General features: G+C 41.4%; 1 protein-coding gene and 1 long non-coding RNA gene across 25 annotated transcripts in view; one reads left to right on the top strand and one right to left on the bottom strand.

The window, feature by feature from the left end:
• ARHGAP5 (Rho GTPase activating protein 5) overlaps window positions 1-25,245 on the bottom strand; it is a 60,697-nt gene extending 35,452 nt beyond the window's left edge. Inside the window, exons 1-3 of one of the 2 annotated variants that reach the window (XM_077323046.1) lie at window positions 24,987-25,245; window positions 16,937-16,997; window positions 1,137-5,023 (exon numbers count right to left, since the gene is read on the bottom strand). In XM_077323046.1, the coding sequence (XP_077179161.1) occupies window positions 1,137-4,862 (3,726 nt within the window). In that variant the 5' untranslated portion in view covers window positions 4,863-5,023; window positions 16,937-16,997; window positions 24,987-25,245. The remainder of the gene's footprint in view (window positions 1-1,136; window positions 5,024-16,936; window positions 16,998-24,986) is intronic. The other variant, XM_077323045.1, reaches the window with a different exon arrangement.
• The window catches only part of LOC143830491 (uncharacterized), a 44,921-nt gene continuing 42,480 nt past the window's right edge, over window positions 24,182-26,622 (top strand). For 8 of the 23 annotated variants that reach the window (XR_013228479.1, XR_013228476.1, XR_013228483.1 and 5 more), the window contains exon 1: window positions 24,182-24,734. This is a non-coding gene — a long non-coding RNA (uncharacterized LOC143830491). The remainder of the gene's footprint in view (window positions 24,735-26,622) is intronic. The other 15 variants (XR_013228480.1, XR_013228494.1, XR_013228493.1 and 12 more) reach the window with 13 other exon arrangements.

Genomic DNA, 26,622 nt, shown 5'->3' with positions numbered 1-26,622 from the left:
GGGCTAAATAAAAGAGTAAGGGCCCCGAAGGCGGGCCCTGTCCGGGATGAGGAAGGGTGCCGCTAGGCCCCTTCCCCTCCACTGATCAGTCAATCCCCAAGCTGCCAATCAGCAGCCGCGCGCAGCATGGCTGCTGATTGGCTGCTTGCCCGGCCAACAACCAATTGGGAGGCGCGAAGCTCCTCCCAACCCGCCCCACCCACCACCAGAGCTTTCCTTCACTCCACGGCGGCCATTACTTTGCTGGCCGCCGAGAATGAAGGTAGGCTCCCTGGCCCCCAGCCCTTAAAACTCTCCCCAAGCCCCGGAGAAGGCGCGGATCGGCTTCCCCGGGGCTCGGAGAGCATTTTAAAACTGCAATGCCGCCTTAAAACGCTCTCTGAGCCCCGCGGAAGGCTCGGATCGCCTTCTCCGGGGCTCTGAGAGCATTTTAAAACTGCAATGCCGCCTTAAAACGCTCTGAGCCCCGCGGAAGGCTCGGATCGCCTTCTCCGGGGCTCTGAGAGCATTTTAAAACTGCAATGCCGCCTTAAAACGCCTTCCAAGCCCCTGGGCCTGGAGAGCGTTTCCCTACATGGGGGGGAGGGGAAGCAAACCCTCCCCTAGGGCCCGCTGTATTTTTTGGACAGCGGGCTCTACTGCTAGTAAATAAATAAAACTATATAGTGGTTCTACCTCAGCAACAGTTTTAGGTGTTACCTTTGCCACTAATCATCATCATTGTGAATACTATTTGAAATACATCACCATCTTTTCTATCTGAATGGGCCTTCCTGCTTAGTTCCTTGCCAGGCCCTCAGCCCAGGCCACTCTACCCAAATTTGACCGATAGCCAGATTCTCAACTGTTGTGATTTTACGCCCGCTGAAGATGATTATAGGATGGAGCAAGTTGTTAGTATATACTCTTTTATGACTTTTAATAAGCATTTTATTGTATCAGGATTTTTATCTATATCTGTTGCAAGCTGCTCCAAGAACTCTTTGGAGACTGGTGGCTCATAAATCCAACAAAGAAATAAATATACAGCAAACCTGCACTATAGCTGAACAATGTGGTGTGAAAAAAGGCAACGTAAACACTTATGTACAGGAAAACCACTTAAAAGACTGAACAAAATAACAGTAAACACTTACTTTCTTGTCTTCCTTCACTTTCTGAGTTTTCTTCTTCATCTTTTTATCATCCAACTCTTGATCTGATGTAATTGCTGGGTTATCTATGCCACCTTTCCACGTTTCTACAGGAGACAAAAGTGGATCTTCTTCACTGCCACGATGTCTTCCTTTTCTTTTTGTTTTAGATGTTGTAAATGCTTCATCATCACTTGCATCTGAATGTGCTCTCCTATAATAAGATTTGGCTTTGCTAAACAATGTTTTAGATTTATATTTGTATTTTGAAGGTCTCCTTTCTCCATGGGTCCGTGAAATCCTGTCAGGAAATCCGTTTTCTTCATCACCTTGGACATTATTTATACCATATGAATTCTGAATTTTAATCATACGATTCTGACTATCATCTGGAACTGCGTAGATATCATCAGTAATACCTCTGAACTTAAAAATAGTGTCTATAGGTTCTGCATAATTATCAGACTGATCTACATCATCAGCTGGTGCCAGAGGCATTCTAGATTTTCTTGGATTTTTACCAATGCCTGCCTCAATTGTTTTTAACAGGTTTGGATCCAGTTTTTTCACATTTGTCTTGGGTACAATTGGCTTCGGTTTTATGGGAGGAGGCACTTTATGATTGCGTTCATGATCATGACAATTAAGTGGTGTACTATGCACAGGATATTCATTACCTTCCAAATCTAGACGATATTTTGAACGATCACTGGGTGTTGGTAATAGTAGCTGTACGTCATCTCCACCTGGGCTGTAAGGAGGTGGAGCTTCAGTATCATCTTCTGAATCTGGATAGCCACTATAGGCAATAGAGCTCCTTTGGGGAGAATGCAAAAAAACATCCTCACTTGTATGCGTTGATTCTCTTGTACTATCAGATACGTAGGAATTTTCAATCATGTTTTTCTTTTCCAACACATCACTGAAGAATAGCGTAAAAACCTCAGTCTGACGGTGATACTGAGATAAAGAATATAAAGCTGTAAATTTAGCAGTAATTTCAGTAGCTATGTGTTCCCCCTCTGTCATTAACTCTTTGATTGCTTCATTCTCAAAGAAATCTGCCTGACTGTCAGTAACAGCCACCAACTGGACAGGAATAGTATCTTGTACTTCTGAAAGAAATGCTCGAAGCATTCCCATTGATGCTTTCCGCTTAGCAGAGTAAACCAATATATATCCATGAACAAGTTCATCTTTTCTGACACCAATTGAAGAATGATATGATAATATTGTAATCTGTATTCGCCTCCTTTTTTCACCAATAATTTTATCAAGCATTAGGGAGTTATTTTGACCAGCCTGAGCAGCACTACATGAATGAGAATCAAGGAAGGGTGAAAGAATAAGATCCACACTGAATGGGTCTCCGCACATGGCACACATTACAATTCTCAAATCTGCTTCTGAAAGATCTTTAATTATAGGAACAGGGCTTACAACATCAAAATGGTGTTTAACTGCTTCCAGAACTCCCCTCAAAGCTTGCTTTATTTGAACTTCATTAAATTTACGTGGGTAGGTACCAGCAGGCACATCTATAAAAGGACACTGCAACTTGTTTGCCAACTGCTGTCCTTGGTGTCTTAGAATGGGCAAATGCTTGCTGACGCTCTCTCTTTGATTAGCTAATATTAGCGTAAATGGAAGACTGGCCATATACTTGTCTCTTCTTATTTGAGATGCCTCTGTTCGTATTTTACCAATGCATTCACCAATAAAATTGAGTGATTCAATAGAATTAAACACACAAAAACATCCATGTGGTTTGAAGGCAGCAGTCCATAACTGACTCAAAAGATAAGGTGACTTTGCATCAACTGGTCTAAGATCAAGTTCATATATTTTTCCATCTAAAGTATACTCATCATCTGTGGATTGTGTTCGAATCTCATTTGCCAGCTCTTGCGCAAGACCATCTTTACCCAAAATGAAAAGATTAACTTTATCAATATTGGCACTATCATGATACAAATTTAAACGTCCATGGTCCAGTTGTAAGAGACTGTTGGCTAGTAGCTGTTCCACTTTAACATCCATGCAGTTTTGGCCACTGAGACATGTTTCTTTAGTGGGATGATACACAAATCCTATATGTTTAAGGAGAAGAGACTCTCGATCAGGAGCAAGTTTCTGTAAAGCTTTGTACCTAGGCTCTTCACTCAGAACTGCATTAATTTCACTCATTTTATCAGAACTAGGTGTTGCATTCAAATCCAAGTCATAAAACAATTCTGAATGTTCAAAAAGCATTTCCTGAAATTCCTCTTTGGCTTTTTCAACTATTTCACGCTGATGCCTGCTGTATACTTCCCTGCTATCTGCCTCAGTAATATATTTAAATGCCTCATCCTCCATTACAAAACACATAACTTCTTCCCAGGGTTGCCCTGGAGAAATGAACTGTATTCTTTCAAGTGTTTTTTTGAACTTCTCCTTCATTTCAACTCTCCTCTTTTCTGATATTAGATGTTGTACATGATTCTGATAGACTTTTTCAGCTTCTAGTGTGCTCAAAAGGTCAAATGGAATTCTCCTATCATTCACTTTATCTATATGGTCAGTTTCATCCCAAGGTGTTTTTTCCAGCACCACAAAGCATTGTTGGAAATCTGGTCTTTTTTCCATTAATTTCAAAGCTTCAGGCCAGTTCAAATGCTCTATCTCTTCAAGATTTGACAAAAGGGTATTAAAAGCTCTTGGTAATGTATTAATATATTCATCTCTTCGTTTTCTTATATGTTCTTGTTTCAGCTGTTCTATGTGTTTTGAGAAAGTATTTTTGGCCTTTTTGGTTCCCTCTAAATTAATGTATTCTTCATAATCTGGATGGTTTTTCAGTTTATTACTAACAGTTTTCCATGTTGCATGGTAGTCTCTAACAGTCTGAACAAGTTTCTCAAATTTATCTGTTGCAGTAACAACAAGTTGTCTCTGTGTTTTATACGCATCCAGATAGGGAATTATTTTAGGCTTACCACGGGTTTTATCCATCATTTGTACCAATGCAGTAAAACATGTCTCTACATTGACATTGAATCTAGCTGATGTTTCAACTACCTGAAGGTTCTTCTTATTTGAAGCAAATGCCTGAACCTCTCGTAAATAATGTTCCACACATTCATCACATTTAGTCGCTGCTATTATTATAGGCTTTTTAGATTTTGAAAGCTGAATATAGAGGTTATTCACAAACTTAAGTTGATCATCAAACTTCCTATTGCATCCTTGACTTACATCAATGCACAACACAAATCCATCAATGTTTAGCTTCCCTTCTGGCATTTGCTTTTGCTCAAAGTCTTGCTCCAATCCAAGCTGATCTGTGCAAATATACATAAGTTTTTCCGCTGACTGCAATTTAGTTGCAGCTGCACGTTTTATATAGAGTTGTAAATTCGTACTTCGATGAGGCAAAAAAGTCTGATCATCAATAAACTCAGTCTGTTCAATAACATGAATTTTGCAATCTATTCCATCCTCTCCACATTCTGTTACGTCACCCCAGTATAAGAAGTGATCATTATTAACAACTCGTCCACCAAAGTCAATTGTGCTAAGCACAGAGGTATGTTCTGGGTAATATTCATCTGCTTTTGAACGCACAAATCTATTGCACAAACACGACTTCCCAACTCCACAGTTCCCCTTGTCTTTTTCAGTTCCAGAAAGTCCGACCACACTAACAGCATAGGATGGAGGGCGAGGCTCTTTGTTCTTCGCCATCATAGTGTTCTTCTCATTATTCTATATTCACTAACGTAACTGGGTGTAGTTTTCATTCTTAAAAGTGCCTTTATACACTGAAAATTTATCTTCAAGCTCACAGAGTAAGTTTCCAATTTTTCTCAGACTTTCAAGCTTGCAATTATGTGTTCAGGTACAGGTGTCTGAAAGAAAAGAAAAAGATAATTTTTGTTAATTAACAATTCTTTTCATTTAAAATATTGAAATAAGTTCAACACACATCAGATGCTTTTAAGCAAGGAAAAGCTACGCAAAATTGAACTGTATATTATCTGCATTTATTACTGTTTTCTATCTTTTGTTATCCACCTTGAATCTCAGTGAGAAAGGTGGGCTATAAATTGATATATTAATAAATTACTATGCAAATTTATCCATAATCGGAAAGGATAACTATCTTTATATTTTATGTACTTTAGGTATATTTTTAAATGAAACTCTTATAAACTGACTATTTTTGATACTAAAGGAGAACAGAACTTCCACCTGTAAGTAAAAGTCTGATAGATTAAAAGGACTCTTGATCAAAAAGTTACATGAAAATGATATTCTAATACTAAAAACATGCTCTACTAATGAAAATAGGACCTGATTCAAATACAGCTGATCTAGGAAGGGTGATATTTATCAAGAGACAGACGACCATGTATAAAGCATTCTTCTGAACAATCTGAACAATAAGACAGCTTCTCAAAAAGAAAATATTTAAATAGTACTAATAGGAATATATATGATCTTCATGGACTGATTTTCAGACACCCTTTCTCTCAACAAGTGAACCAGCAATATCAAAGTTGATCACGTCCATCAACTAAGCAGCATATGTTCTACACACAGCTTTACATATACAAAACACAAATCTATCTGAATTGGGCAATTAGCTGTATAGACTTCAATAGAACAATGTAAATGACCCAAAATATGTCTCATATTATTCAGCAGCAGTGATATTCTCATGTGCTGTTTTAAAACAATGTGATTTCCAAGGCAACATGGAATCTATTAGTCCTTACTTCCAAGTTTGTCTAATTAAATAGAGAAATTGATATAATCTGTTAAAAGCATGCAACCCCAGAACCTTTATAAATAGTAATATTATCAAGTTTAAAACTCTTGAGACACTGTTAATTCTTTAAACTCCACTTATACAATATACATAGGTAGTTAAGTGACAGATAATAGCAACAATCCACAACAATGTAGACCTTCCACTGGCAGTGATAGAACTATAGACATACGGTTGAATACCGGTAGATTACTATAATAGAAGAGATCTCCCAGAGCAGAACAGGATTTTCTTTTCTACCTCCCCCTGCTACAGCCCTAAATGCTCCCTGACACACTATTCTGGGGTACAACTGATCCTAAAGAAAAGGTGTACACCAGCACCACACCCCAAGCAGAAATGTACCATATGATCCAACAAGTAAGGCAGTCTTGTAAATAAGAGAAAGGAAACTACACAAAAAGGTTTTTAGAGCCAACTTATTGTGAGTTACTTAATGCTTTTTATATTGGATTCATCCTTGGATACCCTGTTCCCATAATCTTTACTACTTCCCTTCTTATTTTAGTGGAAGCGACAGGCCTCGGAAAGTAGCCCGGGCATGGTTGGGAAAGGCCATGGGATGTATAAATATTTTTTCACATTTTTTTACTTATAATTAGGTAAATTAATAGGGATTTTCATATGGTTAAGTTCTCTACTTAGGGTTAGAATTCCTTTATATATGGATCCGGGTGGGCAGTCTGTTGGTTTAGCAGAAGCCTTAGGCCTGGGGAAGAAAAAAATGACATGGTTGGGAATGGCCATGGGATGTATAAATATTTTGTCCCATTCCCCCCCCCCCCACACACACTTCAACTAAAACTGAAAATATTAGGTAGAAAATCTGACTGATAGCACTGTGATCTAATACTACCAACCAGTTAAGGATGCCTGGCCTAAACCAGAGTCAGGGTCTTCTCAGCTCTGGCTCCTAACCCAAGGAGATCAGAGCCCTGACCAAACTTGTTATGTTCCACAAGATGGAGCTCTTTAACCAGGCCTATGACTGAGGTCAGCCAGATAATTACATCAAAAATGTCCCTCCCCCTTTTCCTTCAACATCTATCAATTAATACCATAGCTGTTTAACTTACCAACAATCTATCTCAGTAATAAGTGTTGGTGCTGACAGCTGTTTTATTATGATTTTAAAGTGTATTGGTTTGGTTTCACTGTAAACTGAAATTTATTGTTTTTATTATGTGAATATACTGTTCACTGCCCCAAGATAGCAAGTCTAAGAGGGGTGGTATATAAAAAGATTAATAAATTTACCTCACGAAAACTCCAAGGCATAAGCAGGAATAGGATAGGGAGAGAACAGAGCACACACAAAAAGTGCTCAGTCTCAGTCTGATATCACTTTAACTCATTAACTACAAGTTGATTTGGCTGTGTGAAATAATACGTACATCTGACCATGTTCAGAAATAATAACACTGTCAAGCCTTTGTAACTTCTAATTCTTGGAACAGAGCTAAAAGACTAAACAGACATGATGCCAAACCTCTTTGTAAGGATATACTTCTATAGAAAAGATACTTTACTACTGAAGGACAAAAGCCTAAGGGGATATAGTAACTATGGATTTTTAAGCCCTATCACTTTTCACTATAGAAAAGATCTCTGGGAGGATATACATAAATTTGAGGCAACAATAATGGCTGTAAACACCAAGACAGTAAACAGATGAAAGAGTACTACGACACAAGCTGATAGTGTTTCACTCAATCCTGAATAATCATACTCATCTACCTATATGGTATTACACTGCAAGTATGAAGGAATTATTTACAAGCAGGTGTAAAGCATTTTAGTAATTGCATAATCAAAATGAATCAAAAGTCTCCCCACCACCACCCTATTCCCCGCAACATTGTTTTGAATTCTACACCACAATGTTATTCCCTGCAAACCTGACATAAGAATACAGGAACATGAATTACACTATGAAAACTTTTAGTTTAAAAGGGTACCTGTGTTAGTCAGCAGTAGAACAGGTAGACTTGAGTCCAGTACCAGACTTTGGCAGCATAAGCTTTTAAGTTTCAAAACATTATTATTATTATTATTATTATTATTATTATTATTATTTGTTGTTGTTATGTGCGAAGTCGTGTCCGACCCATCGCGACCCCATGGACAATGATCCTCCAGGCCTTCCTGTCCTCTACCATTCCCCGGAGTCCATTTAAGTTTGCACCTACTGCTTCAGTGACTCCATCCATCCACCTCATTCTCTGTCGTCCCCTTCTTCTTTTGCCCTCGATCTCTCCCAGCATTAGGCTCTTCTCCAGGGAGTCCTTCCTTCTCATGAGGTGGCCAAAGTATTTGAGTTTCATCTTCAGGATCTGGCCTTCTAAGGAGCAGGCAGGGCTGATCTCCTCTAGGACTGACTGGTTTGTTCGCCTTGCAGTCCAAGGGACTCGCAAGAGTCTTCTCCAGCACCAGAGTTCAAAAGCCTCAATTCTTTGACGCTCGGCCTTCCTTATGGTCCAACTTTCGCAGCCATACATTGCAACTGGGAAGACCATAGCCTTGACTAAACGCACTTTTGTTGGCAGGGTGATGTCTCTGCTTTTTAGGATGCTGTCTAGATTTGCCATAGCTTTCCTCCCCAGGAGCAAGCGTCTTTTAATTTCTTTGCTGCAGTCCCCATCTGCAGTGATCTTGGAGCCCAGGAAAATAAAATCTGTCACTATCTCCATTTCTTCCCCTTCTCCTTCCCCTTCTATTTGCCAGGAATTATTATTATTATTATTATTATTATTATTATTATTATTATTATTATTATTATTATTATTATTAAAATTTAAAACTTTTTTTGTCTTTCATTGCTTCCTGTTTATTATGCTTTCTTAATGATTGACTGTGTCTATTGTGACAAAAGGAACTGATCACAGAAATTTGTTTCTTTAAGAAAAAAATACCACAGAGATCCTGCAAGACTATGTTTCATAATCTCAGCAGTCATTTTGGAAGTTGTTAGTTCACCACCAACCAACATGCTTCTGTTAATATCAGTGCAGGGGGAGAAGGAAATCAAGACAGAGTAAAAAAATTGTTGAGGAGAGGAGAAAGTAACAGCCATTAGCATGGGCTGGCATGGGACCCATTTTCAGAGCTTTTACAGCCCACTTTTGGGTCCTTACTGACAGGTAAGTAAGGACTCTAAGGGGCTTCTCCACTCCACTAAATCCCAGAGTCTTCTAAATCAGTAGTCCCCAACCTTTTTTGGGCTGAGGACCGGGGGGGGGAGGGGAGAGGTGTGTCGGTGCCCACAAACGCACAGGCGTGGCAGGTCCGAATCTGCGCGTTTGCGGGCACTTCCCCCCACAGCGCTGCGCTTGCTGCGCCGGGAGGCGGCTGATTGCTCCCGACGCAGTGAGCGTGCGCCCCAGGGGAGGCACACCTTCTGCGCCTCTCTCCCCCCACTGCAGCCCAGTTCCGAGGCCTCCCCAGCCCAGTACTGGGCCGGGGCCCGGTGGTTGGGAACACCGTTCTAAATGGTTCCATTTGTAAAGCAATCCAGAACTACTTCTACATTATACTTTCCTCAACTGTTTAGTGGTCTCTCACAGTCCAATCCTATTTGTTCGACTTAATATTTCTGATAAGGCCTAGGTGGAGGAGCTAGTCTCATGGCTTAAGTGCCACTCAGTGCTTTACACCCACTCAGGGCAGCTGTCAAGCCCGAGTGCCTCCTCCTCAAACCAGTTTGCCTGTCTATCCAGGGCCCAGCAAATCGCCTTCTATCCCCCACCCCTGACCACCCCCTCTTTCTTCCACTTCTCTCCGAGGCTCGGGGGCTTCAGATCCCTGCTGCGTGAGAGCTGACCCTGCTGATGAGCTCTCTGCCCAGAGGCCTCCAGCCTGCACCCTTTCCAGGTCCTGGGGGGAGGGAGAGGTGATCTGCAGAGTTCTTCTACCTCAACCCCAATCTAGCACCTGTTGTATTCCTGAATGCAATGGACTTTGTTCCTAGTACATGTATAATCAGAAATTGTTCCATTCAAATAGGGTTTATGGGACTCTTCTCATTACAATCACCCAAGCACACTAAGATCTATAGATCAATATCTGCTCATGGTCCTTGGCCTGAAGGCGAAATTGGTGGAATATGCTTCCAGGAGACATCAGGGACCTGGGACCGTAAATCTGTTATGCAGGACATGTAAGATGGAGCTATTCCATCAGGCTTCTGTTCAAGACCCAAGATAGAATAACATTCAACAATAAGACTAGCCTCACTGCCAGAGGAGAAGGAGATAACCACCTTCTGTTTGGGAGTCTTAAATTGGGAATATTCAGGAAGGTAATGTTTTAATTTTAATTGTATGTACTGTTATATGTTGTTACCTGCCCTGAGTGTTATGAAAAGGCAAGTTAAAAATAAAATTCATTATTATTATTCATAGAATTACACCTAAAAGTATAAAGGTAAAAGTTAAAGGTATCCCCTGTGCAAGCACCGAGTCATGTCTGACCCCTGGGGTGACGCCCTCCAGTGTTTTCATGGCAGACTCAATACGGGGTGGTTTGCCAGTGCCTTCCCCAGTCATTACCGTTTACCCCCCAGCAAGCTGGGTACTCATTTTACCGACCTCGGAAGGATGGAAGGCTGAGTCAACCTTGAACCGGCTGCTGGGATTGAACTCCCAGCCTCATGGGCAAAGCTTTCAGACGGCTGCCTTACCACTCTGCGCCACAAGAGGCTCATATACTATTCACTTTTTTCATACTAGGCACTTTCAGAAAACATTCCTCTGCTGTGCAGAAAAAGGATGCAGAACTCTGTATCTTTCTTCATGTCAATCCTTCAGTTCTTTGCAAAAGTACCTACATAACACAAACTGGAAGTGCACTAAAAGGGTGTTCCTTAATATAGCTTTATGATCACAGAATCATAGAGTTGGAAGGGGCCATACAGGACATCTAGTCCAACCCCCTGCTCAATGCAGGATCAACCAAAAGCATCCTAAAGCATCCAAGAAAAGTGTGTATCCAACCTTTGCTTGAAGACCGCCAGTGAGGGGGAGCTCACCACCTCCTTAGGCAGCCTATTCCACTGCTGAACTACTGACTGTGAAACTTTTTTTCCTGATATCTAGCCTATATCGTTGTACTTTTAGTTTAAACCCATCACTGCGTGTCCTTTCCTCTGCAGCCAACGGAAACAGCATCCTGCCCTCCTCCAAGTGACAACCTTTCAAATACTTAAAGAGGGCTATCATGTCCCCTCTCAACCTCCTTTTCTCCAGGCTGAACATTCCCACGTCCCTCAATCTATCTTCATAGGGCTTGGTCCCTTGGCCCCAGATCATCCTCGTTGCTCTTCTCTGTACCCTTTTAATTTTATCTACGTCCTTCTTGAAGTAAGGCCTCCAGAACTCCAAACAGTACTCCATGTGTGGTCTGACCAGTGCCGTATACAATGGGACTATGACATCTTGTGATTTTGAGATTCCCATCTCAAAAGGTATTCAATCAGGACATGGTCACTTCCCCCTAGGGTCCCCACCTCCTTCACTCCATCCACCAACTCTTCACCCCACCCCCCAACTCCTTCACCCCACCCACCAACCTCAAGAGAAACAGTCAAGTTCATATAACTTATTTTAAATGCATTTCATGTCAAACTCTAAGATAAGGTTTGATACAGGCTTTTTCATTTTGGAGACAGTTCCTGCATCTGAGATGTCTGTACAGCTGCTCCTTCTTAAAGCCTGTTCAGATGCTACTTACCCAGAAACTGTGACTTTGTGACAGCTTGCACATCTTTTCAGCCCCCCCCCACCCTTTCTCCACTGAATAGAAATTAATATCCAAAGAGATAGATGACCCCATTACTATCTCGATGCAGAATATTTCTTGAGGTTTTTTTAATCTTCCAAAGTTAAAGTATTTAAATAACCATGGGATTCTCGTGTAAGGTATAATCCAATATCTCAAAGGGAAATGGGAAAATTCCCATGCCAGTTTTATTTTCCTAGTCCTATTCAAAACGCACTATGTTGCCTACACTTCTTTTTTGGGTGTTATGCACAGCCATATTTTAGTCTTGGAAAAAATATCCAAGTTTTTGTAAAAGTCAGACAAATCCTCACTGAGGAGAAAATGCAGGGTGGGGGAGGAATTACACACAGAGACAGGAGGGTTGGGCCTAGTCAGCACTAGTATGGGAAACCACCAAGGAAGTCCAGAGGTAGCCAGAGACAGCCAATGGCAAGCCACCTTGGAACGTCTCTTGCTAGGAAAATGAAGCCACAGCAGGAAGAATGAGACTGCTGGCCCACATACTGTCCCAAAATTCCTCCTCATACCCTTACTCACACCCAGAATTGTTTACTGCTCCCACGGATCCTTCCACTGCCCGATGAAGGCATACTGCCCACTTCGGGAATTCCAAAGTTAAAAGCATTTTAAGGCAAATTTTATGAATTAGTATTAGAACAATTCCTGCATATACTTTAGGCATATACAATATATATTAAATAATATATTTTCAAGAATGTTTTTGTACACAATATACTGTAATTCAGATCATATACTATTGAAGAGTTCAGTGTCTTCAAAGTTAAACATTAACTCTATATCTAAATATACTATGGCAATCCTAGTATGACCATTTAGCCAAGTATATTTCATCTTCAATTCATTACTTTTTTTACCCAACATCTCTACATTGGTTATATTCAATTTGTCTTGTAGAAAATGGAAGACATTAAAATTGTCAAATGACATGCATTTGCCAAATTTTACCGTTTTAAAGTTTAACTATCCATCAAGCATTTTACATTATTAAAGCAATACAATACATTTAGGCTGATCAAAAGTATTATATATACACTTCAATTTCTATAAAAAATGTCTCTTAAATCCACAGCTGATCAAGTTCAATGACTGATTCCAAATTCTTTCATATGGCACAGTTAGAAATGTATGCTTTCACCCTTAAATATCTTGCCAGTCCAGGGTTGACAACACACAAGTCAAGTCACCTCTCATATCATACCAATGTGGCTCTCACCCTTCTCTGGAAGTTATCCTATCCCACATTTCAATGAGTCATTTGTGCTAGTCCAATAGTTTTACTCTTTTCCAGAGCAGACCTTGCTATCACATCGAATCATCGAGTTGGAAGGGGCCATACAGGCCATCTAGTCCAACCCCCTGCTCAATGCAGGATCAGCCCAAAGCATCCTAAAGCATCCAAGAAAAGTGTGTATCCAACCTTTGCTTGAAGACTGCCAGTGAGGGGGAGCTCACCACCTCCTTAGGCAGCCTATTCCACTGCTGAACTACTCTGACTGTGAAACTTTTTTTCCTGATATCTAGCCTATATCGTTGTACTTGTAGTTTAAACCCATCACTGCGTGTCCTTTCCTCTGCAGCCAATGGGAACAGCATCCTGCCCTCCTCCAAATGACAACCTTTTAAATACTTAAAGAGGGCTATCATGTCCCCTCTCAACCTCCTTTTCTCCAGGCTGAACATTCCCAAGTCCCTCAACCTATCTTCATAGGGCTTGGTCCCTTGGACACAGATCATCCTCGTTGCTCTCCTCTGTACCCTTTCAATTTTATCTACGTCCTTCTTGAAGTGAGGCTTCCAGAACTGCACACAGTACTTCAGGTGTGGTCTGACCAGTGCCGTATAAAATGGGGGTATGACATGTTGTGATTTTGATGTGATGCCCCTGTTGATACAGCCCAAAATGGCATTCGCCTTTTTTACCACTGCATCACACTGCCTGATCATGTTTAGTTTACAATCCACAAGTACTCCAAGGTCTCGTTCACACAGTGTTACCTAGAAGCATATCCCCCAACAAGTAGGCATGCTTTTCATTTTTCTGACCCAGATGCAGAACTTTACACTTATCTTTATTAAATTGCATCTTGTTCTCATTTGCCCATTTTTCCATTGTGTTCAGATCTCGTTGAACTTTGTCTCTATCTTCTGGAGTATTTGCCAGTCCTCCCAATTTGGTGTCATCTGCAAACTTGATGAGTAGTCCGTCCACCCCCTCATCTAAATCATTAATAAATACATTAAAAAGTACCGGACCGAGCCCTGAACCCTGAGGTACCCCGCTGCTCACCTCCCTCCAGTCTGATGAAACACCATTGACAGCAACTCTTTGAGTGCGGTTCTCTAACCAATTCCCTATCCACCTAATTATCTGAAAATCCAGACTGCAGTCCTTCAATTTATCCATCAGAACAACAGGACCTGTTGGGAGACAAATCCATGCTGACTTCCTTGGATCACAAAATTGTCATCCAAATGTTTGCAGATCGCTCCTTTTAATATCTGCTCCGTTATCTTACCCACAACAGAGGTCAGACTCACTGGTCTGTAGTTTCCCGGGTCATCCTTCCTCCCTTTTTTGAAGATCGGAATAACGTTTGCTCTCTTCCAGTCCTCTGGGACATCTCCAGTCCTTAAAGGGGTCCCGAAGATGATGGACAAGGGTTCTGCAAGTTCTCCGGAAAGTTCTTTGAGCACTCTCGGGTGCATTTCATCCGGCCCAGGTGATTTGAACTCATCCAGTGCAGCTAAATGCCTCTCAACAAACTCTCTGTCCATGTCAACCTGCCACCCAGACACTATCCCTTGGCTACTGCCATCTCTAGATGTGCCTAAACCCTTTGACCTGTGGGAAAAAACAGATGTAAAATAGGCGCTGAGCCTTTCTGCTTTCTCTGCATCCTCCGTTAGAGTTTGTCCATCTGCACCCAACAGCCTCCTTTACTTTATGTTTGCTCCTCACATAACTGAAAAATCTTTTCTTGTTACAGTGGGCTTCCCTGGCCAATCTTAGCTCAGCTTTGGCCTTTCTGATAATTGATCTACAGTGCCTAGTAACCTGTAGGTACTCTTCTTTAGAGCTCTGTCCTTCCATCCATTTCCTGAACATTTCCCTTTTCTTTCTTAGTTCCTCTTGAAGTTCTCTGTTCATCCAAATAGGCTTCTTAGAGCTCCTGCAGTGTTTTTGTCTTTCTGGGATAGTCATTGATTGAGCATGCAATAGCTTTTGTTTGAGTAGCGCCCACCCTTCACATGCTCCCTTCCCTTCCAGCATTCTCATCCATGGTCTCTGAGTTTATTAAAGTTTGCCCTACGAAAATCCAACATCCACGTCTGGCTACAAGCTTCCTTGCCTCCCCATCTTAAGTGTGTGTTTGTTTTTTTAACAAACCTTATATCATGTAACCTCTTCAGTGGGCAAATTAAAAAATCTAGATGGATTCTTTCAACTTTTAAAAGCATGACTGCCTGTTTTTCATTCCAATACTAAATGGCTCTCTTCCACTCAGTTGATATCCTAGGTCTTTCACTCTATCCAGAAATGCTTTTCAAACTTCTCAGTCTGGCAAACACTAACGTTTCTTCAAGACTGGGATGCCCCCTTTATCACCACTTTACTATCAAGTTATACATTTACTGATAGTTGCAATAACAATGGTAATAGAGACAGGCAATCCTTAACATTGTAAACAGCAGCAGCATATAAGACGATTTTAGTCAGTATGTAAAATCACTTTTCTGCTCAAAAAACAGAAGCATGCCTGAGGTGCTAGCAGCACTGATGGAGCTCACCTTGCTCCAAGTAATCTTCACATCTCTTCAATCCCCATTCACTTTGATTCCCAAGCACATCAAAATGTATACAGGTATACATGATTAAAAGAAAGAAAATCCTCTCATTTGATCCAGAAAGAATATCCTATCCAATAGACAACAAAATCTCAGCGAAGTTCAAAATATGACTGAAGCAGTCAAACTTTAGCAGATCAGAGCCTCCTAATGCTGACTGCCCATCACATCTGGATAAAGAATAGGACTGCATGTTCCCTTTCTCAAGTCCCCTATCCAGCCTTAACCTGGTTATCAGTTATGCTTAAGATTCACTCCTAACCATTTTTGAAACTAGTTTCAAATGTTAGGCATGGTAAATATTGGAATTTCAATAGCTTCATGTGATAAAATACAATTATATAACTAAGAAACCAGATCTTAAAGGTCTGGTCTAGATAAATAGTTCATTGTATAATACAAATGTTCCTGGATTTTATCACATCAAACAGTAAGAGTCAACCACAAGAAAAATGCCAAATATACAGCAAACCAGTACATGAAGGAGTCAGCTTCCTTCTTGACATTTAGTTTTCTATTATGCAGGAACTTAAGGGACAGCATTAAAGCATAAAACCACAAATCCGCAGTCTTAGCAGCACAATAAACTAAATCAACCCTTTCGTCAGGTGCTTTCATTGGTTTTCCTAAATTAAATCAACATCAGCTATAGTCCTTCCTAGATTTAAAGAGTCATGTATTTCTTTTTAAGTGTTTCACCAGGTTAGCAAAAAATGAAAATTCTGGATTTCACTCAAAGTTGAAAGTGTGACCACAAGAGGGCACCTCAGCAAAAAAAAAAAAAAATCCTTTAAACACCACTACAAAATGTAAAGACAGGAAATGCCTCTGGGCGCACGAGAGAAATGAACTTAAAGAAGCAAATGGGTACCCGGAGCATAAGGGCCTATTCCCAAGATGCACAGGGAGAAGCTGTAAACAACAGGAAGAACTGTAGTTCTTTGAGTTATTAGCAGGGGGCAATTTCAAGTTTAAGAAGAGAGCCCACAAATCAAAGAACTGAATTCAAAGATTCAGCATCTAAGAGCCAAAAATATAGGATGTTTTAAAGGAACAGAATAGAGGGGATATGGCCTTCATTTGCTGCACCAGCCAAATATCAGTGACAAAGCAGTGTGTATTGCTGTATGACATAAGGTAGATTTTTTCTAGATATTAAGTAGCATTTGATTTACAATTTCTACCAAATTTGCAAGATATATTTCAATATTTTAAAAGGCAGCTCACTCTGATAAGACCACTGATAGTTAGGAAAACTGAATGATATCATATATAAATCTGTCTACCAATTGTCTCTGAAATATTTTATCTAAGCTACCTTTTCCAGAAAATACCAAAAGCTTACCCTTTACAGACAAAACAGTGATACTAAGATCTTCTTCAAATATTTCTTCCCTGAGAGCAGTCTGAAAAAAATCAGGATGGAAGTCTTAAAAGCATGACTGCATGAAAAAACATCAGAGCACAACACAAATTAAATTATTTTACTTTAAGTATGTTTAAACCACTTGTGTCCTTAAGGTAGGGCTTCAAATGCCAGTTACTGTATACAATCTATAAATACTCAAGGGCAAAAATTTGAAAGCATATTGCTACTAATTACAAATTGGTATTTGTAATCAAAGTTCTATTCTGAACAAAAAAGAGATATTATTTGTGATTCAAAGCAGCAAATCCTCTACCCATACATTAATCATTAGAGTATCTGTTTAAACACACACCCTATCCATCCATCTCCCTGAAGCACACAAAAGGGTTAACCTAAAAAACAGTATCACATAAATAACCCATGTACAGGGCAATATTTGAATCAAGCAGTCTAAACCAGACTGAACAAACAAAAGGAGTATAACTATCTAATCCAGGCTTTCTCAATCAGGGTTCTTGAGTTAATTATTTTCTCAGTCTGCCTAGAATGCTTATTTTATTAAGAAACATTCCCTGGCTAGAAAACTCCATATGGGTATACTACTTCATCCAGGACAGGAAAAACATCAGCTTTAGAATCCAGTGACATCACCATCATTGCTACCTCTGTCCTTACTGGACTGAGTCTTTGCTTCGTTACTATATAACCCACCAGGAATTTGGAGAAAGAAATAGAGCTGGTTCTCATTATATCTTTATCATTAATGTCACCAACATTTAAGGCGCATATTATTTGAGTAATTCCTTCAATTATTCCTCTTTCCTTACCAATGTTTATGTGTCTTTGTATGTATTTTAACTGTTTTCGTTTTAATGAAATGTGTTTGGACTGTTGATTTTAATATTTTAAAAATGTGAATGTATACTCTGTTTTAAATTGTTAGTGGTTCTTGTGAGGGCAGAAAAGTGGGCTATAAATGTTGTAAATAAATAAATAAAATATTTCCTGGCTCCTGAAAAACACCCAAGCTTCCTAACATAATTTCCAATTGCTAGAACTGTGTTGGAAATACTGCTTACGCCCATTCAATTAAATCCAAGCAAAGAGATACCAATAACTACTAAGCACTTGCTACCCACATAAGCCCTCATGATTCTGATATTACTGTTCCCACTGTGATGTGAATTGCAAAGTTATACAATAAAATTAAGGGCACAGATTATTCAGATTTCAGTTACACAAATAAATTGTAACCTATGTATCCAATAACTTTTAATCTATTATTCTAATATCAGATATTTTATAAATCTAAATATTTGTCAAGACAAGAAGAGCTGGTTTCTTGTACCCTACTTTTTACTACCTGAAGGAGTCTCAAAGCAGCTTACAATTGCCTACCCTTCCTCTCCCCACAACACACACCTTGTGAGGTAGGTGAGGCTGACGGAGCTCTGAGAGAATTGTCACTGACCTAAGGTCACCCAGCTAGCTTTATTATTATTGTTATTATTGTTGATGCTGTTGTTATTATTGTTTTTGTTACTATTATTACTATTACTATTTACCCACCACTCCCAAGCAGGTTCATGGCAGGTGTCCAGTTAAAAACCACCATTAAAACCTCATTAAAATGGACACAAAAATGAAATTAAGGGCATTAAAATGGACAGAAAAATACAGATACAGTACACCAACAACCCAACAACATGGCAGAGAAAACCCCCTATCCCCAACCCCTACTTGATGAGGTAACCAAAGTTGCAGCTTGACACCAGGGGGGCCCCATCAATCTTCCTCCACTGCCTCAGCCTCAACCGTGGACCTGGTGGAAGAGCTCCATTTTGCAGGCCCTGTGGAATGCTGGAAAAGCCCACAGGACCCGCAGCTCACCCGGGGGCTCATTCCACCAGGTCAGGGCCAGGACTGAAAAGGCCCTGGTCCTGGTTGAGGCCAGGCATGCTTCTTTGAGGCCGGGAAGGCCATGTGGATGATAAGTGGGGAGTCAGAGACCACCACTCTTAACCACTACACCATGCTAGATCTCTCAAGGGCACTGAACTAAACATCAAAGATCAAGAAACTTGACATTCTCACCAAAGGGCTCTGCATTTGGGAGTCAGTTTGCACACAGGCTTTGTTTTAGTCAAATCATATTTAATGTGAGAAATCCATTATCGGATTCCTTGCATTAGGTACAAGGCGTACTAAACAGATGCAATCTCCTACACAAACTTCATCTTTACAATCATTTAGCTTTATTTTAAACACAAAATTGACAGAAGAAACAGATATGATAGCCGACAAAGGAAAACAGAAAAGAAAAAAGTAAAAAGGTATCAGAAGAATACTAATAGATCATATTTATGGTGATGTGTACAATCCATACATATAACCAAGGCTTTGACTGAAGATATCCCACCTGCAGAATACAACCAATGCAAATCCCTGTCCTAGGTGACTGCTTAGAACAAGAATGTGGAGTGGTCGTATTATATATAATTATTTATTTATTACATTTATGGATTGCCCCTATCAAACTGGTAGTCTCAGAGCCATTTACAGCATTTGTAAATACAATACATCAGTTAAAGCCATTAAAAAAGTTAAAATCAACCAAACATTAATAATGATACTGTGATTATGTGCCAGGTCTCGTTGGCTGGACAAGTTCATTTTAGGTGCTGGTATGAGCAGGAATGAAGAGAGCCAGCTTGGTGTAGTGGTTAGGAGTGCGGACTTCTAATCTGGTGAGCCGGGTCTGATTCGGCGTTCCCCCACATGTAACCTTGGGCTCACCACAGCACTGATAAAGCTGTTCAGACCAAGCAGTAATACCAGGGCTTTCTCAGCCTCACCTACCACACAGGATGTTTTGGAGGGAGGAAATGGAAGACAATTGTAAGCTGCTTTGAGACTCCTTCGGAAAAGCAGTATGTAACAACCAACTCTTCTTCTTCTGTCAACAAGGCAGCAGGGGAGGTTCACATGACTATGTACCATAATAGTTCAGTGCAAAGCATGAAAATTTCAACAACCAAAGACATCCATGTGTAGTTCATAGTTCTGCCTGCACTGGTCTTGTGGTAAACAAGACAAAACAGCCAAACACTCTACAAATATGACCAGACACCATACAAACACAATCATGCCATAAAAATGCCGAAATCAAAGCTCAGGTCTGCACCGCTGATCTCCACAAACGTCCTAGCCAAAGGCAGGAAACAAATTGATTCTAGGGTGACTCCCATCTGATGACGACAGGAAGAACTTTTGAATAAGTCCTGCCTCCCTGATGGATTGGTGGGAAATCACCCCAGAGAATGCCCTCGCCCCCTAGAGGGAGAATGCCTGGCTATTTCTAGTATATCTAAGGTTTATGTAACATACCTTGAAATATATTTCTCTTGTCTGAGGACAAGGAATATAACTCTGCACAGCCAATCATCCTACTTTGGGGAAGAAGATGAAATGGGAACGGCTTCATGCTTGGGGGAAGACAGATGGAGCATAGTTAATTACTCTCAATATTGCCCAATTGGGGATACATCTGTCCATTAGTCTCCAATCTTGACATTTTATTTCCCTCACTATGTTTTCCTCCCAGAGCTAAACCAAATGATAACCATGTAAACTTATTATTCCTTATTTTCATTGAATTTATCAAATATCTCCATTATGTTGTATATTAATTTATTGCTCACCCTCTACCTATATGTGTGGACTGGTAAATTCACATGTCATTGAGTCTGAGAAAATGTTCATGGGGCTAAGAGAGCCCTAACAGAACTGGTCTGCAAGAACACCCTTAAGAGAACTGTGACTAGCCCAATGTTACCCAGCTGGCTGCATGTGGAAGAACAGAGAATCAAACCTGGTTTGCTACATTAGTAGCCGGCACTCTTAATCACTACACCACACTGAGAAGACAAGACTTCTATGACTTCTAAAACCCAGTATAAAATGACCTCTTCTCTTAACTGTGACACAACTATCATTTTTAGGCTGAAAGACAACAGTATTCAGTAACATATGACTTTGCACACATCACAGACTTTATTAAATCACACTCTAATTATCTGTGTAACAGTTTCCCAGTGTAAAGAGTCCCCCGTTTCCCATTACTACTTCTATATTTAATACATTCCATAGATTTCAGTCACATGCACACCATTCAAAGTTAAATGGTTTGCTACACTGATTTTATCCTGACCTGGATAGCCCAGGCTAGGCCAATTCCATCAGATCTCAGAAGTTAAGCAGGGTCATCCCTGATCAGTATTAGGGAGACTACCAAGGCAGATGGAAGCAGGCAATGGCAAACCACTCTTAATGTCTCTTGACTTAAGAACCCTACATGGTTGCCATCAGTTATGACTAAATGGTAAAACACAATACATGCATTTTGCCATTTCATATTGAGTGAAATGTGAATCAATAAACCAGTCCTGCCTCCCAGACTGCATTAAAGGTCTGCTGAAGTATTAAGCATCACACTACCCAACCCAACAGCATAGCTGCATCAGAAAACTTTCAGAAAGGTTTATAACAAGACCCTAGAAACTGATATCGTCCTATAAAATAATCAAATATTTTAAAATAATCTGCAGTAAGATTGTGCATACCATCAACTAAAAAGGGAAAGAAAAGTGTCAGATTTAAAGAAACTTTTCAAAATAGATTACATATAGTGCCAATACATTTCTTGTTGCCTAAAACAATGTCAGAGGTTACTAAAAAGGCCAAATTTCGTATAGCAGAAGTCTGTGACATCTGCAAAATTAATAGTTTGAGGGGAAGGCTGATGTTCAAATATAACTGCTGTCAAATATATTTTAAAAACAAGCAGAAACACACAAATATTTGCAAGAGGTTGCTTAACTTTCTCCTGTATCAGCTTCCATCATTTTTTTCTTCTCACTTTTATCCTCACAACAACTTTGTTACATAGATTAGGCGAAGAATGACTGGCCCAAAGTTATCCAGCAACATCCATGGCAAAAGTGAAAATTTGATTCTGGGTTTCCCAAATCCTAGTCTGAGACTGACCACTACAAAAACACTGGCTCTTAGTTTTCCCCTTCCTTTGGCAGCCTTTCCCTGGGAAAATGCCACATTGAAAAAGTCATGTGGTAGCAAGCTGCTCTGGTGAGTTGTGTGATGGCCACTGCCGAAATTAGGCTAAGTCATGCAATTTGTGTGGAGGCTGCTGCTGGGCCTAAACAAATTATGTGACATCAAGTCATAGCCACAACCACACCTCAGCGAGTTGCACAAATTGCATGGTAGTAAGCCTGGCAGTTGCTGCTGAACCTGGGACTTTTCTAAGGTTTGTAGAAAATTCTGTCTTTTCTGTTCATGGCTGTAATCTCTAGATTTAAGTATCAATGGATAAAGCCATGTTGAGAATGAGATACATTGTGTAATAATTTTGATGTAAGTTTAACAGCAATTATTAAGGCATTTTACTAAGTGACAAATGATCTCATATTACAAGTAATGCAACAGAAACAACATTTGGTAATTGAGGGAAACTAATCAAAGAAAATTTTTCATGCATACTTATTCAGCATTTTCTTGTCTAATGGAATGTATAAAACACTCCAAGCCATGGCCTGAGTGGCACATGATAAAAATAAGCTTCCTGAAGTTCAAAAGGCCTTGTCTGTGCCTGGATGGAAAACTGTTTAGGAACTTTATATTTGAAATCCAGGAAAGAAAGGCAGACTATAAATGTCATATAAACAAACGTATCAGTTTATCACAAATTTTACTCTATGATAGTATGGCAGAAATTGGAGGAACCTTACAACAACATTACAGGGACATGTCAAAAGGCTGATCAGAAAATACACCAGATCATATGCTAAACTCATATTTCAAAAGTAAAATATTGATACAGCATCATTAATAATGTATTAATGATATTTACAAACATCACTCATCCTAGATTAGCAGCCTAATAAGCTAGTTTAGAAATAATTACAAGCAATTCTTTAAAAATCTTTGGGCCTTTAAGTGAAACTATTCAGAAGAAGTTTGTTTTTATCCCCTGCTTTTCACTACCCCAAGGAGACTCAAAGCAGCTTACAGTCATCTTACCTTCCTCTCCCCACCACAGAAGTGAATGATCCATGTAGGAAATCATGTTTACAGCAACATACTAAGGTAATATGACAAGCCAAGTACAGCTGAGTATCAGGACTACACTAGCATGTATTTTTACTGCTATAAAACTATTTTGCTGCGACTAGTTCTTCATATAAGATACAGTTTATTTATATGCTAAATAATAATCAATTTTAGATTAAGAATAACACAAATTAGTGTTTGTCATGTCGCCCAGCAACACACAATATAATCCTTAGAACACTTTCTTGAAAGTAAACCCCATTCAATAAACCTGTGTGGGATTATAAGTAGACCTGTTTAGGATTGCTCTCTAATGTAGCGTTTTATAAACTAACTGATGATGATGATGATGTATTGTGCCATTAGTTTTTATAGCCTGCTCCATCATATATAAGGGTAATGTTATATTGGATAATGTAATACAAAATTAAGGTACCGCTTGTGTTGCAGACTAGGATAATATGCTACTAAAAAATACTCAGGATGTTCATATGTAACACTGCCACTGATTGAGAGCTCACAGACCAGAGTCAACAAAACTCCTGAAAAAAATATATAATATGAGGATAATAAGACATCATAGAACTGTATACCCCCAGAAAAAATAATCTCTTAATGCCCCAATAATGTTTAAAATGGCAAGCACCAATATAAATGCCATAATTCAACTCAAATGGAATGAAAACCTTTCACAAATGCTGCTAAAATGGATGTGCAATTGATCCACAAATGTCTGGATCCATTGTACTGTGTTACTGTGCAGTGGTAGACTTGAGAAATCTCTGCCAATTACTGGTATCTAAGCAAGAGGGAAAATATACTAATTATCTACGAGAACCTAAACTTAACATGCACACCCACCCACTAGCCTATTTTAAAATATTTGCCTCCTACTTTTCAGGCAAATCCTTAACACTGGAGTTGCTGAAGACCTCATGTACAAAAGGACTTATGGGATGATTTCCACACCCTTTTTTTAACAACAGTAGCAAATCTTACATGTTTAACGCATTACCAAGCAAAAATGCTCTGGTCCACCCTCAAAACTTATTATGCATTGCTTCATGTCAATCTGTCACATTGCTGGTGCTTTTCTCCTCTCCTCTCCCTACCCCCCACCCCCCTTCACGAAGGAAATCCGGGGTTATGCAGGCAAGAAAAAACACGAAAAAAATAATAAGCAACACAGCCCTCATAGCCTCGGTTTCAAAGGCATTATACACCCACCCCGTAGAGATGGGGGAGGGTTTAAGCAGAGAGTAGGCCACTTACACATCTTTAGAGACTAAAGTTTGCTATAGCGAGCTTTGGGGAGGCGGCCAACGCGAACAGAAGGAGAGAACACAGAGAAGGAAAAGAAAGGAAAAGAATGGTAGACTCGATGAGGCAAAACAGTACGAGAGAGGAGGGAAGGGGGGGGGGGAGAGAGAGAGGAAGGAAGGCTGAGAAAGGAATGAGGAAGGAAAGACGGTGGATTGCTCCCTTCCTTCCTCTCGCTGGGAGAGCCGTGACCAGCGGGCAGCCAGTGCCTGGCAGAGCAGGCTGCGACCCTCCCCGTTGACGCAGGCCTCCATCACCTGTCTGGGACCAGAGTAAGCAAGGCGTGCAGCCCTCTTCCACCACCACCCTCCACCGGGGCGTGTAGGTACGGAACGGGCTCGAGGGGGGAAGGGGAAGAAAGGGGCGCTCTCTGGATTTCTCCGCTCTCGCTCAGCAGCTCCGCTGGCGGCGCCGGCCACAGCCTCCTTGGAGCCAGCGGCCGCCAGCAGAGCCCGGGCTGCTGCGGAACCCGCCCGGCTCCGAACCCCACTGCTACTGCAGCTTGGGGGGGGGGGGGGGGGAGAGAAGGGAGGCTTGTCCAGAGTTGGCCGCGGACGGGCGGATTGTTTCCTCCTACCTCCGTCTCGGCTCTTCCGCGACATTCCCAGGGCTCTCCCTCCGCGCCGGCGGCGACCGCTTCCCTTCGGGACCGCAACCCTCCTCAGAACTCCCAGCCCCGGCGGCCTGGCCCCATCCCGCCTCCCCTCCTCCCGCCCCGGTGTTCTCGGCTTAGTAATGGCGGCGGCCGCCGCCGAGCCTCCCCGGCACCAGCTTCGCTGACGAAGTCTCTCTCTCTCTCCCTCCCTCTCTCCCTCGCTCTCTCCCTCGCATACACTCTCTTCCCCCCGCCCCCACCCCTAACTTTACCTCAGCAGCTTTCCCTTCCTTCCTTCCCTCCCTCCCCCCTTTCCCTCGTCTTGCCCGCCGCCGCGGCTCAGCGCGCGCGCCCCCGAGGCCTAGCCGGGCTTGCGCGCGTGCGCGGGATGGACCTGGCGAACGTTTCCGTTTCTTCCGCGAGGATCCCTGGAAGCCCTGCCCACGCACCAAGCGCGCGACCGAGCACCCTCCCGGGCACGAGCGCGGCCGTTTTAGCTCTCTGCCTCCCTCTCCTTTCCCCTGTGTTGGCCCAAAGCGCCTTGGGAAGCAAAACGGGGGAGGAGTAAATGGAGGAGGAGGAGGAGGGGCAGGTTAAGATCTCCGCCTCGGATTCAGCGGGGGAAAGTGCCGAGGGACGCTTTGGGGATCCTAGGAAAGGCGTGCGATGACGTCAGCGGGTAAAGGGGGAAGGCTGCCTCGCCACGCACCGGCCGCTCAGATCGCTGGAACTCTACTCGAATACACCGGGTCGTAAAAATACTTCACGTCCTGCTTCTCAAGCTCAGTCAGTACGCTTGGGGAAGTGGGATTGCACGTGTATGCGGACCTTCCTCCAGAGCTTCCCAACGACCCTGTTCAGTAAATTAGGCAGAGGGAGAGAGTGACTTGCCAAAGTCGTCCAGGGTGTTGCTGAACCTTTGTTCCCAGGAGCTCAGCTGGTCAGCAAAGTATATAGGGCTGCCAGGTCCTGTTTGTAAAATTCCTGGGGATTTTGGGGTGGGGACTGGGGAGGGTGGGATTTGGGGAAGAGGGGGACCTCAGTTGGGTAAAATGCTTTGCATTTTTTGCAGTGGGGCTGAACTCTTAACTGGGGATTCGTTGTAATTTCAGGAAACTGCCAGGGCTCACCTGGAGATTGGCAGCCCTTTTTTCTTCAGTACTGCTTCCCTTCCGTTTAAGTAAAGCGGGACACCATTGACCGAAGGGGGGGGGGGTTCCTTGAGCAACAAATGGAGCAACAAAAAGTTTCATAGAATGCATAGAACACAAAAACATTATTGTAATATATATATTTTAATTTCAACATAAGTACAATTTGCCAGGTGCCCCCCAGATGTCCCTCCAAAAGTGGGACAATCTGGTCACCTTTCTTCAGTTGGGATGACTACCTTGCAGCTAGAATAAATTACCAGTTTGGTGTAGAGAGCCAGTTTGGTGTAATGGTTAGTGCGGACTTCTAATCTGGCATGCCAGGTTTGATTCTGCACTCCCCCACATGTAACCATCTGGGTGACCTTGGGCTCGCCACAGCTCTGATAAAACTGTTCTGACCGAGCAGTGATATCAGGGCTCTCTCAGCCTCATCCACCCCACAGGGTGTCTGTTGTGCGGAGAGG

The sequence above is a fragment of the Paroedura picta genome, chromosome 2, assembly GCF_049243985.1.
Source record: "Paroedura picta isolate Pp20150507F chromosome 2, Ppicta_v3.0, whole genome shotgun sequence".
Taxonomy (NCBI): domain Eukaryota; kingdom Metazoa; phylum Chordata; class Lepidosauria; order Squamata; family Gekkonidae; genus Paroedura; species Paroedura picta.
This window is presented reverse-complemented; position numbering and strand designations above follow the sequence as displayed.